Source organism: Arachis ipaensis, chromosome B05, assembly GCF_000816755.2.
Source record: "Arachis ipaensis cultivar K30076 chromosome B05, Araip1.1, whole genome shotgun sequence".
Classification (NCBI taxonomy): domain Eukaryota; kingdom Viridiplantae; phylum Streptophyta; class Magnoliopsida; order Fabales; family Fabaceae; genus Arachis; species Arachis ipaensis.
Window position 1 is genome coordinate 7,852,472 of NC_029789.2, and position 14,559 is coordinate 7,867,030.

Genomic DNA, 14,559 nt, shown 5'->3' on the forward strand with positions numbered 1-14,559 from the left:
CAAAAGAATCTAATCGTGATATGGGGTTAAATATCATGTGATCATTATTTGTTCATTATTTAATTAAATAGTGTAGTTGACGTAATTATGAACGCGGCATAATAAATAACTTGGGGAATTCACACCCTGAAACTTAATAATGTAAAACATGAAACTAAATGAAAGCACAAATCTCCCAGAACCTATGTTATTTCTTCATACTTATCACCAAACATTGAAAAGCAAAATACCATGTGATCCTGGTTTCCTAATACGAGATAACTTCATCCAATGGGCTAACTTGTCGTACCAGAGTTCCTCACTTCAGCATTCATATTATCATATACAATGTTTAATCATGTAAACCATGTAAGTAGACCAATCCTTTCTTATGGTTTATATTATTTATTGCGAATTCAACATTTACAACAATAGAAAGGGTCAATAAAAGACAATAAATAAATTACACGATGATGTTTTCTATACATGAATGGAATTTGACATATTCATCTTTTCTGGTAAATTACACTTAAGAATATAAGGTTACATTCTATACATAAAATAGCAGTGATAACACTAATAAATTAAGAATCAGCACTTTAGGCATCAATTTTAGAGCACTCCCCAGTTTTACAATTTAATCTGAAGAGTTGGACTTGTAATAAGCAAGGTTTTAAGGCTGTCCACAGGAACTCTTGTTCCCCATACGTTCATTGATTTCAGCTTGGGGCATTTATCAACTAAGGCAAAAAGACCACTCTCAGTTACTTGACGGCAGCTCCACAGAACAATAGTCTGAACAAGAAGCAATCATGTATGACTTGAATGGAATACCATAAATATATAATCATCTTCATCTAGTCATCTTGTTATTTACAATGTTTTACTATTATTTCTCCTATGTGGATGTCATATATCTTATCCGAGTTTCACATTCAAATCCAATGGTGAGAAATCAAATATGAGAAAATTAAGCAAAACTTAACATCAGAAATTTTCTACACTACATGAGAATTCAATTGGTAATTCCCTGTTCTCCTGATTACACCAAAAGGAGAATTCCAGATACCTAACATCTGAGTGAAAAATGTTACATCTTACAAACAAATGTGCCTAACAATATGCCTAACAACCTAACGACCCAACTTTCCTCCTTATTAGAGTATTAGGCATACTGTGAAGCATTTCGATATACATAAAATTTTATCATAATAACTAACTAACCTTCAAATTTGGACAACTTGTTGCTATTGCAAAGAGAGATTCATCAGTGATAAATGTACCACCAACATTGAGATGCTCTAAGAATCTAGTTCTTGATATCTGTTAGAATAATAATGATCAAGAGAGAGGAGCAAAAAGGAATTAAAACCATAAGCAAAATAGTTGAAACACCTGACAAAACGCCAGAATACCAATAATTAGCATAGTCTTATCATTGTTTGTGCAATCAATAAAAGCTACGATCTAAGTAAAAGCAATATCATCAAAGTAAGTTCTGGAAACAGAATTGCAAGAATGGCGTACCAGATGAATAACACCTTCATCTGTGATGCCAGTCAAACCCCAGAGTGATATGGATTTGAGATTGATGACACACTTTGCCGAAGAAATTCTGACAAGTCCAGTATCAGTTATTTGGCATCCCCAGCGGCTTCTTGGTCTTAAAATTAAAAAAGCACAATATCAAATAAATCTAGTATCAGTTATTTAACACCACCACCACCATCATCATCAACATCATCATCATGCAATTCTAACCACAAATCATGTCAAATAGGTTTATCTCAATTCGTTTGATTATGATCTGATGCATCAACTAAAAGGTTTATCTCTGAATTGTACAAACAAATCAAAATAATTAATACATACATGTCGAGTTTAGTGAGGTTGTAGGCATAGCGAACGAGGCGAGCGGTGGAATCATCATCCATCTTCCAACCGGCAAAGCTGAGGTAGCGTCTCCGAGCCAGAGATTCCTTCACCCCTTGCTTCCATTTCTTGCAAACACTGCTTGCTCTTTTTCATCATCATTCAGAAACATCAATTAAAATTGTATTTCTGAATTAATATTATATGTATATACACAAACACAACAACTTACTGTGCCAAATCAGTGAAGGAGGTTAAGAGAACAAAGATATGAGCCAACAAGTCAATTGGCAACCGATCAATCTCACACTCGCACTCTGCTCCTTCCATCATATTACACGTTAATTGCTCTTGTCATATTTCAATTATATATAATTTATAGTTTAAGAAAAACAGTGTCCTCATGTTTTCGTCATCGTTTCACCATCTTTTTCACTTGCCACGTTCTTCTTTAACTTTCACTTTTATTACATTATTATTACCATTTCAACTTTTGTACAATACAGATTCAGTTTCGAGATTCAAGAATCAGAATCTGGATTCTTGGATTTCTATTGGGGAGTAAAGCCAGAAAGGTAGGTACATGATCGTAGCCATTGGTGTGGAACACATTAACGTGGTTTTTGCTTTTTTTTTTTGGGACAAATCAAAAGCCGTGTTGATTATTTTGATGTGTAAGACGGCGACGAAGGACTATTAGTTCGTTTGGAGGGTGTTAAGTCTAAAACTCTCAAACATTATTATTATGATTGCGTAAAAGAAAAGCACTTGCACAATATTTGAATATTTTCCCGAATGTTGTTGTTATTGATGTGTTATCATACGAGGCTTAAGCCTCTATTTATACACATACAAAATCTTGATTTTCCACACTTCATTAATTGAAAATCAAATATTCTTTCCTTGAGAAACTGAGCTGCTCAAGAATTAAATGGGCATCCAACTCATTTCTCATTCTTATCACAATACTCCCCCTTGGATGACCATTTAGGAATATGCCTCATTAAAACCTTACTAAAGAAAACCCAGTGAGAAAAAAACTTTAGTGAAGGAAAAAGAGTACAATATCCTTTGTGATGGGGACTGCCTCATTAAAAACCTTGTCAAGAAAAACCCAATGGGAAAAAAACCTGACCAAGGGAAAAAGAGTACAGTCTCTCCCTCTTGCCGACATCATTTAATGTCTCGAAATCAGCGCATCCCAATCTCATGTACCAATCTTTCAAAGGAGGATTTTGGGAGTGACTTTGTAAATAAATCTGCCAGATTGTCACTTGAGCGGATCTGTTGGACATCAATTGTCCCTTGATTTTGAAGATCATGAGTGAAGAAGAATTTGGGAGAAATATGCTTTGTTCTATCACCTTTGATATATCCGCCTTTAACTTGAGCAATACATGTTGTATTATCTTCAAACAGGACAGTTGGAGCTATGTTATAGTCAATCAATCCACATGATGACAGAATATATTGAACCAGGCTCCTCAGCCAAAAACACTCGCGACTAGCTTCATGAATTGCTAGTATTTCAGCATGATTAGAGGAGGTTGCTGATATCGTCTGTTTCGTAGACCTCCATGATATAGCTGTTCCACCATATGTGAACATTTATCCTGTTTGAGATCTCTTTTTATGTGGATCAGACAAGTATCCAGCATCTGCATAGCCAACTAATTGTGACTTAGATCCATAGGGATAAAACAATCCCATATCAACCGTTCCATGAAGATATCGAAAAAATTGTTTGATTCCACTCCAATGTCTTCTGGTTGGAGAGGAACTATATCTTGCTAGTAAATTCACCGCGAATGATATGTCAGGACGCGTATTATTAGCAAGGTACATTAGCGCTCCAATGGCACTAAGATATGGTACTTCAGGACCAAGGATATCTTCATTCTCTTCTTTAGGACGGAATTGATCCTTTTTCACATCCAAAGATCTTACGATCATTGAGGTACTCAAAGGATGTGACTTATCCCAATGATATTTAAATCATCAACGTACACAGCAATTATAATGAATCCATATGCAGTTTTCTTTATGAAAACACATGGGCAGATATCATCATTCTTGAATCCGTTTTTGGCCAGATACTCAGTAAGACGATTATACCACATTCGTCCGGATTGCTTTAGACCATATAAAGATCTTTGCAATTTGACTGAGTATAACCCTTGCGAATATTCATTGGATGGTTTAGATATCTTTAGTCCTTCAGGGACTTTCATATAGATATCCCGATCTAATGAGCCGTATAAATAGGCTGTTACCACATCCATTAAATGCATATGCAGTGTATAATATGCAGATAAACTGACCAAATAACGCAATGTTATCGCATCCACTACAGGGGAATACGTTTCTTCATAATCTATACCTGGCCTCTGAGAAAAACCTTGTGCTACAAGTCGAGCTTTGTAGCGTACAACTTCATTTTTTTCATTTCGTTTTCTCACAAATACCCATCGGTGTCCAACAGGTTTTACATCTTTAGGTGTACGGACTACAGGTCCAAAGACTTCACGTTTTACAAGTGAGTCTAATTCAGCCTTCATGGCTTCTTTCCAATCATTCCTTTATCGACATTCTTCGACTGATCCTGGCTCAAGATCCTTATTTTCATGCATGATATTCAGTGCCACATTATATGCAAATATTTCATTGACAATTGTCTTATTTCGGTCCAATTTCTCTCCTGTAAAGACATAATTTATTGAGATCTCATCATTTTCACAATTTTCAGGTACCTGAACGTCTTCTGGCATTAATACTATATCAGAATTTTGGACAACTGCAGGTGTCTTTACTATGTCTTTTTCAACAGGAATCGTATTTACCTCTTTTCTCTTTCGAGGATTTTTATCTTTGGAACCGACAGGCCTGCCACGCTTCTGGCGTGTATTTGCTTCAGTGGCTACTTGTCCTACTGGGACATCAATTCGAATTGGGGCATTTTCAGCTGGTATATAAGATTTGGTTATCCTCTTTGTATCGAAAAATGCATCAGGCAATTCATTTGCTATTCTTTGCAAATGTATAATCATTTGAACTTCTAGTTCACATTGCCCTGATCGAGGATCTAAATGCATCAATAATGATGCATTCCAATTAAGTTCCTTTTCAGGAAGCTTATTCTCTCCCCCTAATGTTGGAAATTTTGATTCATCAAAATGACAATCCGCAAACCGGGCTTTAAATACATCTCCAGTTTGTATCTCAAAATACTTCACTATAGAGGGAGAATCATATCCAACATATATCTTCAATTTTCTTTGGGGTCCCATTTTGGTACGATTAGGTGGTGCAATGGGAACATATATCGCACACCCAAATATTCTTAAATGGGAGACATTTGGCTGCTGGCCAAAAGCTAATTGCATAGGAGAGAACCGATGGTAACTCGTTGGCCTCAAACGAATAAGTGTTGCGGCATGTAAAATGGCATGCTCCAAACCGAGGTTGGGAGATTTGTTCTCATAAGCAAGGGTCTAGCAATCAATTGGAGGCGTTTAATAAGTGATTTTGCTAACCCATTTTGTGTGTGAACATAAGCTACTGGATGTTCAACACTTATTCCATTAGCCATACAATAAGCATCAAAAGCTTGGAAAGTAAATTCACCAGCATTATCAAGACGAATTGCTTTGATTGGATTTTCTGGAAATTGTGCTTTTAATCGAATAATTTGAGCCAGTAATCTCGCAAACGCCAGGTTGCGAGAAGATAATAAGCACACATGTGACCATCTCGAAGATGCGTCTATCAAGACCATAAAATATCTAAAAGATCCACATGGTGGATGAATAGATCCACATATATCACCTTGAATCCTTTCCAGGAATTCAGGGGACTCAAATCCAATCTTTACTGGTGATGGCCTTAAAATTAACTTCCCTTGAGAACATGCAGCACAACAAAATTCACTAGATTTAAGAATCTTCTTGTTCTTTAGTGAATGTCCATGAGAGTTTTCAATAATTCTCCTCATCATGGTTGTTCCCGGATGACCCAATCTATCATGCCAAGTTATGAATTCATTTGGGTTAGTAAACTTCTGGTTTACAATGGCATGTGATTCAATTGCACTAATCTTTGTATAATATAACCCAGATGAAAGTGAGGGTAATTTTTCTAATATAACTTTTTTATTTGGATCATGAGTTGTGATACATAAATACTCATGATTTCCCTCATTCATTGTTTCAATATGATATCCATTTCGACGAATATCTTTGAAACTCAACAAGTTCCTCAAGGACTTGGTAGATAATAGTGCATTATTTATTATAAATTTTGTTCCTTCAGGAAACAAAATTATAGCTCTTCCGGAGCCTTCTATCACATTGCCCGAGCCAATAATAGTATTAACATACTCTTCTTTTGGCACAAGATGGGTAAAATATATATCACTTTTAAGAATAGTGTGCGAACTTGCACTATCCGCAAGGCAAATATCTTCAGAATATATCCTTGCCATTTTTCTTCAAACACAAATGATAATAATAATAAAATGAGTAGAAGTACATGCACAGTAAAATATTCACATGAATACTTAACAAACACATACACATATCAAACTATTCCATCATTGATCAAATAGCCAATATTTCCTTCAGAATCCTTAAAGAAATTAGATACATCATAATGAGTGGTGGAATTTTCATCATTTGAAACAAAATTTGTTTTCTTTCCTTTGTCATCCTTTTTCAAGAATGCTTGATAAAGATCAATTAGGTGCATTGGGGTACGACAGGTACGTGACCAATAGCCCTTTCCACCACAACGGAAGCATTTATCCTCCATTGATATACTTTGCCCATTGGTTCTTTCTTTATCCCACTTCTGGTGAGATCTTTTCTTGTGAATATAATTCCTTTTCCTTCCATAATTTTTCTTGTTATCAAAATCTTGCCATTTACCTCTTCTGGAGTAGTTTGCCGCATTTACTTCAGGAAATGGGGCGGCGCCAGCTGGGCGCGCTTCATGATTCTTTTAAGAATAACTCATTGTTGCGCTCAACAACAAGAAGGTAAGAAATTAGCTCAAAAAATTTTTTAAATCTTTTTTTTCTCGATACTGCTGCTGTAGGAGCACATTCGAGGCATGGAAGGTTGAGAAAGTTTTCTCTAACATATCGGGCTTGAGAAAATATCACATGATTGTACCTTTCTTCAAGGTCTTTCCACAGATCTGCAGGATCTTTTAATGTGGGATATTCATTTTCCAATCATACTTCAAGATGACGATGAAGGAAAAATATGACTTTGACTTTATCCTTCTGGGATGTATTATTTTCAGCCTTAATGGTATCTTCAAGATCCATTGAATCAAGATGGATTTTAGCATCTAGTATCCATGGTAAATAATTGTTTCCAAATATATCAAAAGCATTATATTCAAGATGAAAGAGATTCGCATAATAAAAATTTGTTACCTGAAGTCTTCCTAAAATTTCGTTAGAGCTTCGTGCTGATAACGTGTTATAAAATAACTAAATAAATAAATAAGAGGTAACAAATATAAAATAAAAAAAATATAATTAGATAGCTCTAGTAGTAATGTTCACTAGAATTACTATATCAATATAATAGATATAATTATGTATTGAATAATATTAAAATAAAGTATATAAGAGAGAGAATAGTAAGAGAGAGAGAATGTTGTTGTTATTGATGTGTTATCATACGAGGCTTAAGCCTCTATTTATACACATACAAAATCTTGATTTTCCACACTTCATTAATTGAAAATCAAATATTCTTTCCTTGAGAAACTGAGCCGCTCAAGAATTAAATGGGCATCCAACTCATTTCTCATTCTTATCACAATAATTTTGATTGAATTGATGAAGAAGAAGAAAAAAAATGCAAATACAACGCGTTGTTTGAGTTAGAAAAAAAATTTTAAGAAAATATCTTTTATAATTTTTTTAACCAAATTTTAAAACGTCTAACCTCCAATATAGCACTTTTCACGTAACGAACTTGCCATCTTGGCAAGACTATGATCAGCTACAATGCTACTTCACCCCATAATATAGTCATCTATCTAATTAGGTCTCTTTTTGATCTTAGATAATTTGAACTCATTGCTGGAGGTCCACTTTCACTCTTCTCACTCTCCTGATTTTGTATTTCTTTTTTGTTCATGACTTCTTCAATTGAGTTTTCATTTGAGCCAATGTTATGAGAGCTAACATTTATCCTCTCTCCCACAATGACCTTGTCCTCAAGGTCAAGTTCAGGGAATAATCTCAGCAACTCGTTTGCATCTTTTCAGGTGGTCTCTTTTCATGTAACACCCTCCTAATCAACCAGCAGTTGCACACAAGGACCCTCAGGTGTCACGATTTTGTGGCGGTTCAGAATAACGATGGAGTGCGGTTGTAGTGATGGCGGCAACTTAGGTTTTAGCACCATCTCTGACGACAGCTCTCCAACATACTGTTTTAGCACTGAGACATGAAAAACAGGATACAAGGCACATGATGATGGTAAGTTCAGCCGGTAAGTTACCTTCTCCACCCGCCGAGTGATTTGAAAAGGCCCATAAAACCGCCTCTGTTACTTATTGTATCCATTCCCCATTAAGGAATGCTACTGGTAAGGTTTCACTTTGAGTAAGACCTAATTACCAACCGCAAATTGTTTCTCTCGGCAGTGCTGATCAACTTGTCTGCACATCTTCTCCTGCGCATGTTGCAACGAATGCCGTAATTCTTGATCTAGAACCTTCCTAATTCTGAGGAGGTCGTCCATTGCCAGCACAACAGCTGATCCTAGTGTATAACCGAGCAAAGAATTCATAAGGAAGCCATAGAGAGACTCATGGGGGAGTCATGCCTATTGATGAGTGAAAGAAACCATTGTAACAAAATTATGCCCAATTCAAGTAAGATGCCCACTGATTCGGGTAGGAGTGTGTGAAAACTTTAAGTATTGTTCAAGAGTTCTATTCACAACCTCTGTCTGACCATCGCTTTGGGGGTGGTATGCCGTCCTGAAATGCAGTTTCGTTCCACTACATTCGAACAAATTCCACCAAAATTTGCTGAGAAAAATGGGGTCTCTGTCTGAAACTATAGTTTGAGGAAACCCATAAAATTTGACTACTGAATTGATGAAGGCCTATGCTGCATCTTTAGTTGTGAAGCCTAACTTTTGGGGAGTAAAGTGACCAACCTTACTGAATCTATCCACCACAACTAAAATGGCATTGAACCCCAATGATAAGGCAATTATACTATAAAATCCAGAGAAACATCTACCTATAATCTGATAGGAGCAACCAGTGGTTGTAAAAGGCCTTGAGCTTTAACCTGGCAATGTATACACCTTTCAATGAACTTGTGCACATCTACCCTCATCCCTGGCTAAAAGAATAAATCACTCAAGGCTTTGTATGTCTTGAGAACACCCCCATGACCACCTCTCACTAATGAGTAAAACTCTTGGAGCAACATTTTGTGCAAGCCTTGAAAAATTGGAACCCAAACTTTCTGCACAATATAGTCTTTCGCGAGCTTACCCTGCTCCAATTGATCATGCAATTCAACCAATTTCTCACTGCTGATTGGTATCCTTCAAGGTTTTTTGCAAGGCTGCTTGCATCGTAGTTAATGCATGAAATTCAGGCTGAGAATAGGAATCGGGATGACGAGATAAGGCATCTGCCACTTGATTAAGTCTTCCTAGTCTGTATTTTATCTCGAAATAATAGCCGAGCAACTTAGCCAAGTAGTACTGTTGCTCAGGGGTTAAAATGACCTGTGACATGAGTTCCTTGAGGCCCTAATGGTTAGTCTTAATCACAAAGCGCCTACCCAAAAGATAGTGGCACTATTTTGCCAACGCTTGAGTAATCGCATACAATTCGCAGATATAAGACAAGGACATCATCAGTTTCTGATTCAGCTTCTTGCTAAAATAAGCAAGTGGGTGACCATTTTGTGACAAAACTACTCCAATTCCCATTTGTGATGCATACGTCTCAACTGTGAAAGGCTGAGTGAAATCGGGAGGGGGGGGAGGAGCTAAAACCGGTGTCTTTATCAATGCAGCCTTAAGCTCCTCAAATGCTACATCAGCTTTCGATCCCCAGTTAAAATTATTTTTCTTTATCAACTCAGTTAAGGGGTGGGCAATTTGAGCATACTTAGCAATAAATTGCAATGAATTTTCTACGATAGGGTTGAAATATTTTGTTTAGCTTGGAAGGTGGATGGGGCATTCATAAGCTTGAAAAGCATCATAAAAAATTCATAGTGGCCTTGGTGGGTTTGAAAGGCGGTCATGTGAACTCCACTCTCATTCATCCGTATCTGATGATAGCCGAAGCAAAGGTCAATCTTGGAAAAAAATTTTGCACTAAAAAGTTCATCCAGTATCTCCTCAATGGTGGGTAACGGGAATTTATCTTTAATGGTGATTGCATTTAGTGCCAAATAGTCAACACAATCTTCAACTTCCATATTTTTTTCACTAATAGAACCAGGCTAGAAAAAGTGCTTTGGCTTTCGCGTATAAAGCTCGCGTTTAACATCTCTTTTACTAATTGCTCCATATCTTCTTTCCAAAAATGAGGATACTTATAAGGCCGTACACTCACCAGTTGCGAATCCAGTGTTAGGTGAATCTTGTGATCAATGTCACGATGTGGTGGTAGCTGATTTGGTTCCTCAAAATCAGCATAGTGCTCATCCAACACACACTGCAGTTCACTAGGCACTGCTTTTTCCTTTGAGTCTTCTACTTTCTCTACCACATTCAAGTGATACAAAGTAGTATCTTTGGTTGTCAACATTTTCTGTAGCATCTTATTACTAATGGCCTCGGATTGGAGCAATCTCTCCCCTTGTAACTTGATTGGTAGCCCATTAATCACAAATTCCATCATGAGTAATCCATAGTGAGTTGTGACATAGTCCAAACACATTAATCATTGTACCCCCAACACAATATCAGCCCCTTGCAAGTATAAAACAAATGTACTGATCGTGAATTGGTTTTCTTACATCACTAATGGCACATCATCACAATATGCCTTGCAACCAATGACATCCCCATTTCCCACCAGCACATGAAGTGGAGTGGTTTATTTCAATGGGAATTCAATTCTTTCCGCCACGCTCCCCTTTACAAAGTTGTGTAAGCTTCCCCATCGATGAGGATCATAACTGGCTGCCCCCTTGTAGCTCCCTTTTAACCTAAATGTAGTGGGTTGGAACTATCCCACCATAGTATTAAAGCTAATCTCTAGTTGCACTGGTTCCACAATTACAGGATTTTCTGCTCCTCGGGTGTGAATAATTTCTGGTTCAGGTTCTTTTAAGATTTCCTGCATCACTTCTTCACCTATCAATAAGTAGCTTGAGGTTTTGAATTTGTGATCCGAGGACCACTTGTCTTCGCAGTAGTAACACAACCCTTTTTCTCTTTTTAATTTGATTTCTGAAGCAGATAGTTTCTTGAAGGGTGGATTCGAATGGTATTGTGATTGGTATTAAGTATGTGGTTTTGATTAGATGGATGAGAATTATATGGTACAAGAGATATAACAGGTTTTGGGGTGCTGGTGGTTTGGTTAATGGGGTTATGGTTCGGTATGTTCAAAGGTGGCAGTGAATTTGTAGTTATGGATCGTTTGTGGTTTAGGTTGGTTACAAAGTGTTTCTGTTCGTGTAATCTAGCCATTGCTACAGCAGTCACATATGAAGTTGGCTTAGCTAACAATAGTTCATACTTTCAAATAATCTTGAAGTCTAGCCACAAATAAGAAAACCAGCCACTCTTCACTTAACCCTGTGACTTGGTTTGATAATTTCTCAATTTGGCTTTGATAATCAGCTACTGTTGTGGTTTGTTTCAACTCTTTAAGGGCTGCTTTAGGATTATAAAATTGATTCTAACTGAACCTCACGAGTAGTGCATCCAAAAAAGAGTCCCAAGTATGTCTAATGTTATTGTTAATCACGCAGCAATACTAAGAGTAAGTAGGACCAGATAGGTGAAATGAAAGCATACGTACCCTCATGTCAATAGGAATTGAGTACCACTAAAAATACTCCCTGGCCTTAAAAACCCACCCCTCTACTCATTCATCGTCGAAGATGGGTAATTCAGCCTTGAAACTTTGAACGACTGGTTGGAAGGTACCGGATCCGCTAAAGCGAGAGTCTTGCAGGGAATCTCGTTCTTCAAAATCATCGGACATCCTTCATCTTCAAGGCATCCTTGAGGAGGCTACGAATCTCCCTCAGCGAATTCTCCATTCCGTCCATTCTGACGTTGGCGTTGAAAAGTTGACATACCACTTCCATATGACTGCGCTGAAGAGCAGCAATCTCAGCATATGGGTTGAGTTCTTTAGAAAGGGTCATTTCTCTTCTTAACAAGAGCATCGGATGTTAGGTCGTTATTGAGAATCACACAAACACAGCAAAAAAATTAACAATGAATGAGGCTTTGATTAAATTGATGAAGAAGAAGAAAGAAATGCAGATACAACGCCCTATTCAAGTCAGAAAAAAATTTCAAGAAAATATCTTTCACAATTTTCTCTAATCGAATTCTAAAACACCTAGCCTCTAATATAGCACTTCTCACGTAACTAACTTGCCATCCTGGCAAGGCTATGATCAACTACAGTGCTGCTTCACCCCATAATATAGTCATCCATCTAATTGGATTTTCTCTTGGTCTTAGATAATTTGGACTCATCTGTTGGAAGTCCATTTTCACTCTCCTGATCTTGTATCTCTTCTCTACTCATAACTTCTTCAATTGGATTTTCATTTGGACCAATGTTAGGAGAGCTAACATTTTTAGTTAATTTTTTTGCTTTATAAAAATATATATAATACATTTTAATTTACTGCCATACTATCTATCAATGTCTTTAATATTCAATACTTAGTCAAGAATTATATAAATGGAAAAAAAATATTTGCTTGTTAATGAAGATAAAATACTAAATTCTTCAAACATTGTATTGCTTATAATTCTTATAATTTTCATAAGAATATTTTAAATTTTTTTTAATATTTTTCAATAAACATAACTATTTATATTCTAACCCACAATCAAAATCAAGACAAAAATAATAAGTCTAATCCTACAAAATTTTAATAAAAATTTAGAAAATCCACTCTACCAAGCAACTTGATTCACCTGGAGCACGAATCCCTTGATTAGTGTCACCTGACTTATACAATAAGAAAGGCCTTTGAACTATGCTAACATATATGCCTATAAGCTTGCCACTATTTAAAATTTGGGATAATAACTTCTCTTTAAACCTAGAAAAATAACTATCCATCATTATAGGTGAAAGAGTACCCTTTTAAATACAGGCATCTCTCAATTCTAATTCATAAAAGTCTGCCTCAAATCCTTGCTAACTTTAAGTATTGAAGTCCTTTATAAGTACCACCTACCATCATCACTCAAAGACATTGAATGACTTTGTCTTGTTAAAAAAGACGTCAGAACTCTCATTAAAAAAAATCAGAACCTTATATTTAGACTCAAATCACATTAGTTTTAGATAATCCTCAAAACAATAACATACATAATATATAAATCATATATTTATAAGTATAACTTTTTTTTTATTTATTTAAACGAAACTAACGTCCAACACTACACAACTACAAAAATAGTACTGGGGTAAAACTACCTCTTTACAATCATATTCACAATGTATTTCAGTTCACTAGGAGGTTGATCATGAAACCTTGGTTGGCTTTGAAGCTTTCCTTTGCGAACCAATACACCGATTTCTTTCTCATAGTTATAAATTGAAATTGATCCTTTTTTTTTTGGTCAGTAAATAGAAAGTTGTCTTACATGGATATATTTTTATTTTTGGACTTTGATTTTTCATGCATTTGTGGCTCAGAAAAGAAATACCCACATTAAAATGTTATAATTAAAGTGGATAAGCCAGTGACGAAAAAAGGAAGACAAGCCCAACTCACATAGACGGACGCACCTAAATGTTTTTTTTTCTGGGCTTAGCTTTAACCAATGCAAGAAAAGATAAATGAAAAATAAAAAATTATCAAAAGGCTTTTTATAGGAAAAAAAAAAGAAGAATAAAGTGTTTTTGTTTAGAGTTTAGAACCAAAAGAGAAAAGATAACTCTATCATCATCTGTATAAAAAATTTATACATTATATTGATTTTCAGATTATATTTTTTCTTTTTTATTTTTGTGTTTTGTGTAGTTAATATCAACGTAGAAGAGAAAAAGGAATACAATATAAGATGGGAAGACTTTCTAGTATGCCAACGTATTGTTTAGAAGAGCGAAATTTCAAATACGAATTGGTGGTAGGTGTTGGTTTTATTCTTTTGTGGAGTAAAAATGTCCTAAATGTCCATAGAATGAGGGGAGATTCTACTACGTTGAATGCTTCTCCTTTTTTTAGGTGCTAAAGACACATGTACAGATTATAGGGATGACACTCTGGTGAGTGAAAAAGTATAGAAAAATTGAGTCTCTACTTTATAGTAGATCATGGGTTTCACAAAACAGTATTTGTCGGTTATTTACACAGCTGTTTATAATTATAACGTTAGGTTAATCTTTGTAGTAACTAAAATGTATAATATTTTTATAACTACTGTTGGAATTTATTGCAAAAATTATGTTGGGTTATTTAAAAAAAAAGTAACTTAGAGTTAAAAGACTAATATGTTTGAC

General features: G+C 35.8%; 1 protein-coding gene across 1 annotated transcript; it reads right to left on the minus strand.

Annotated features, from left to right (window-relative positions):
* On the minus strand, positions 350 to 2,379 carry LOC107642763 (F-box protein At5g67140). The gene is made up of 5 exons (XM_016346230.2): positions 2,084 to 2,379; positions 1,852 to 1,998; positions 1,507 to 1,642; positions 1,204 to 1,302; positions 350 to 774 (listed from the first exon to the last, which is right to left on the minus strand). Exons 1-5 carry the CDS (start codon positions 2,182 to 2,184, stop codon positions 610 to 612), a joined length of 648 nt encoding a protein of 215 aa, XP_016201716.1. The 5' UTR covers positions 2,185 to 2,379; the 3' UTR covers positions 350 to 609.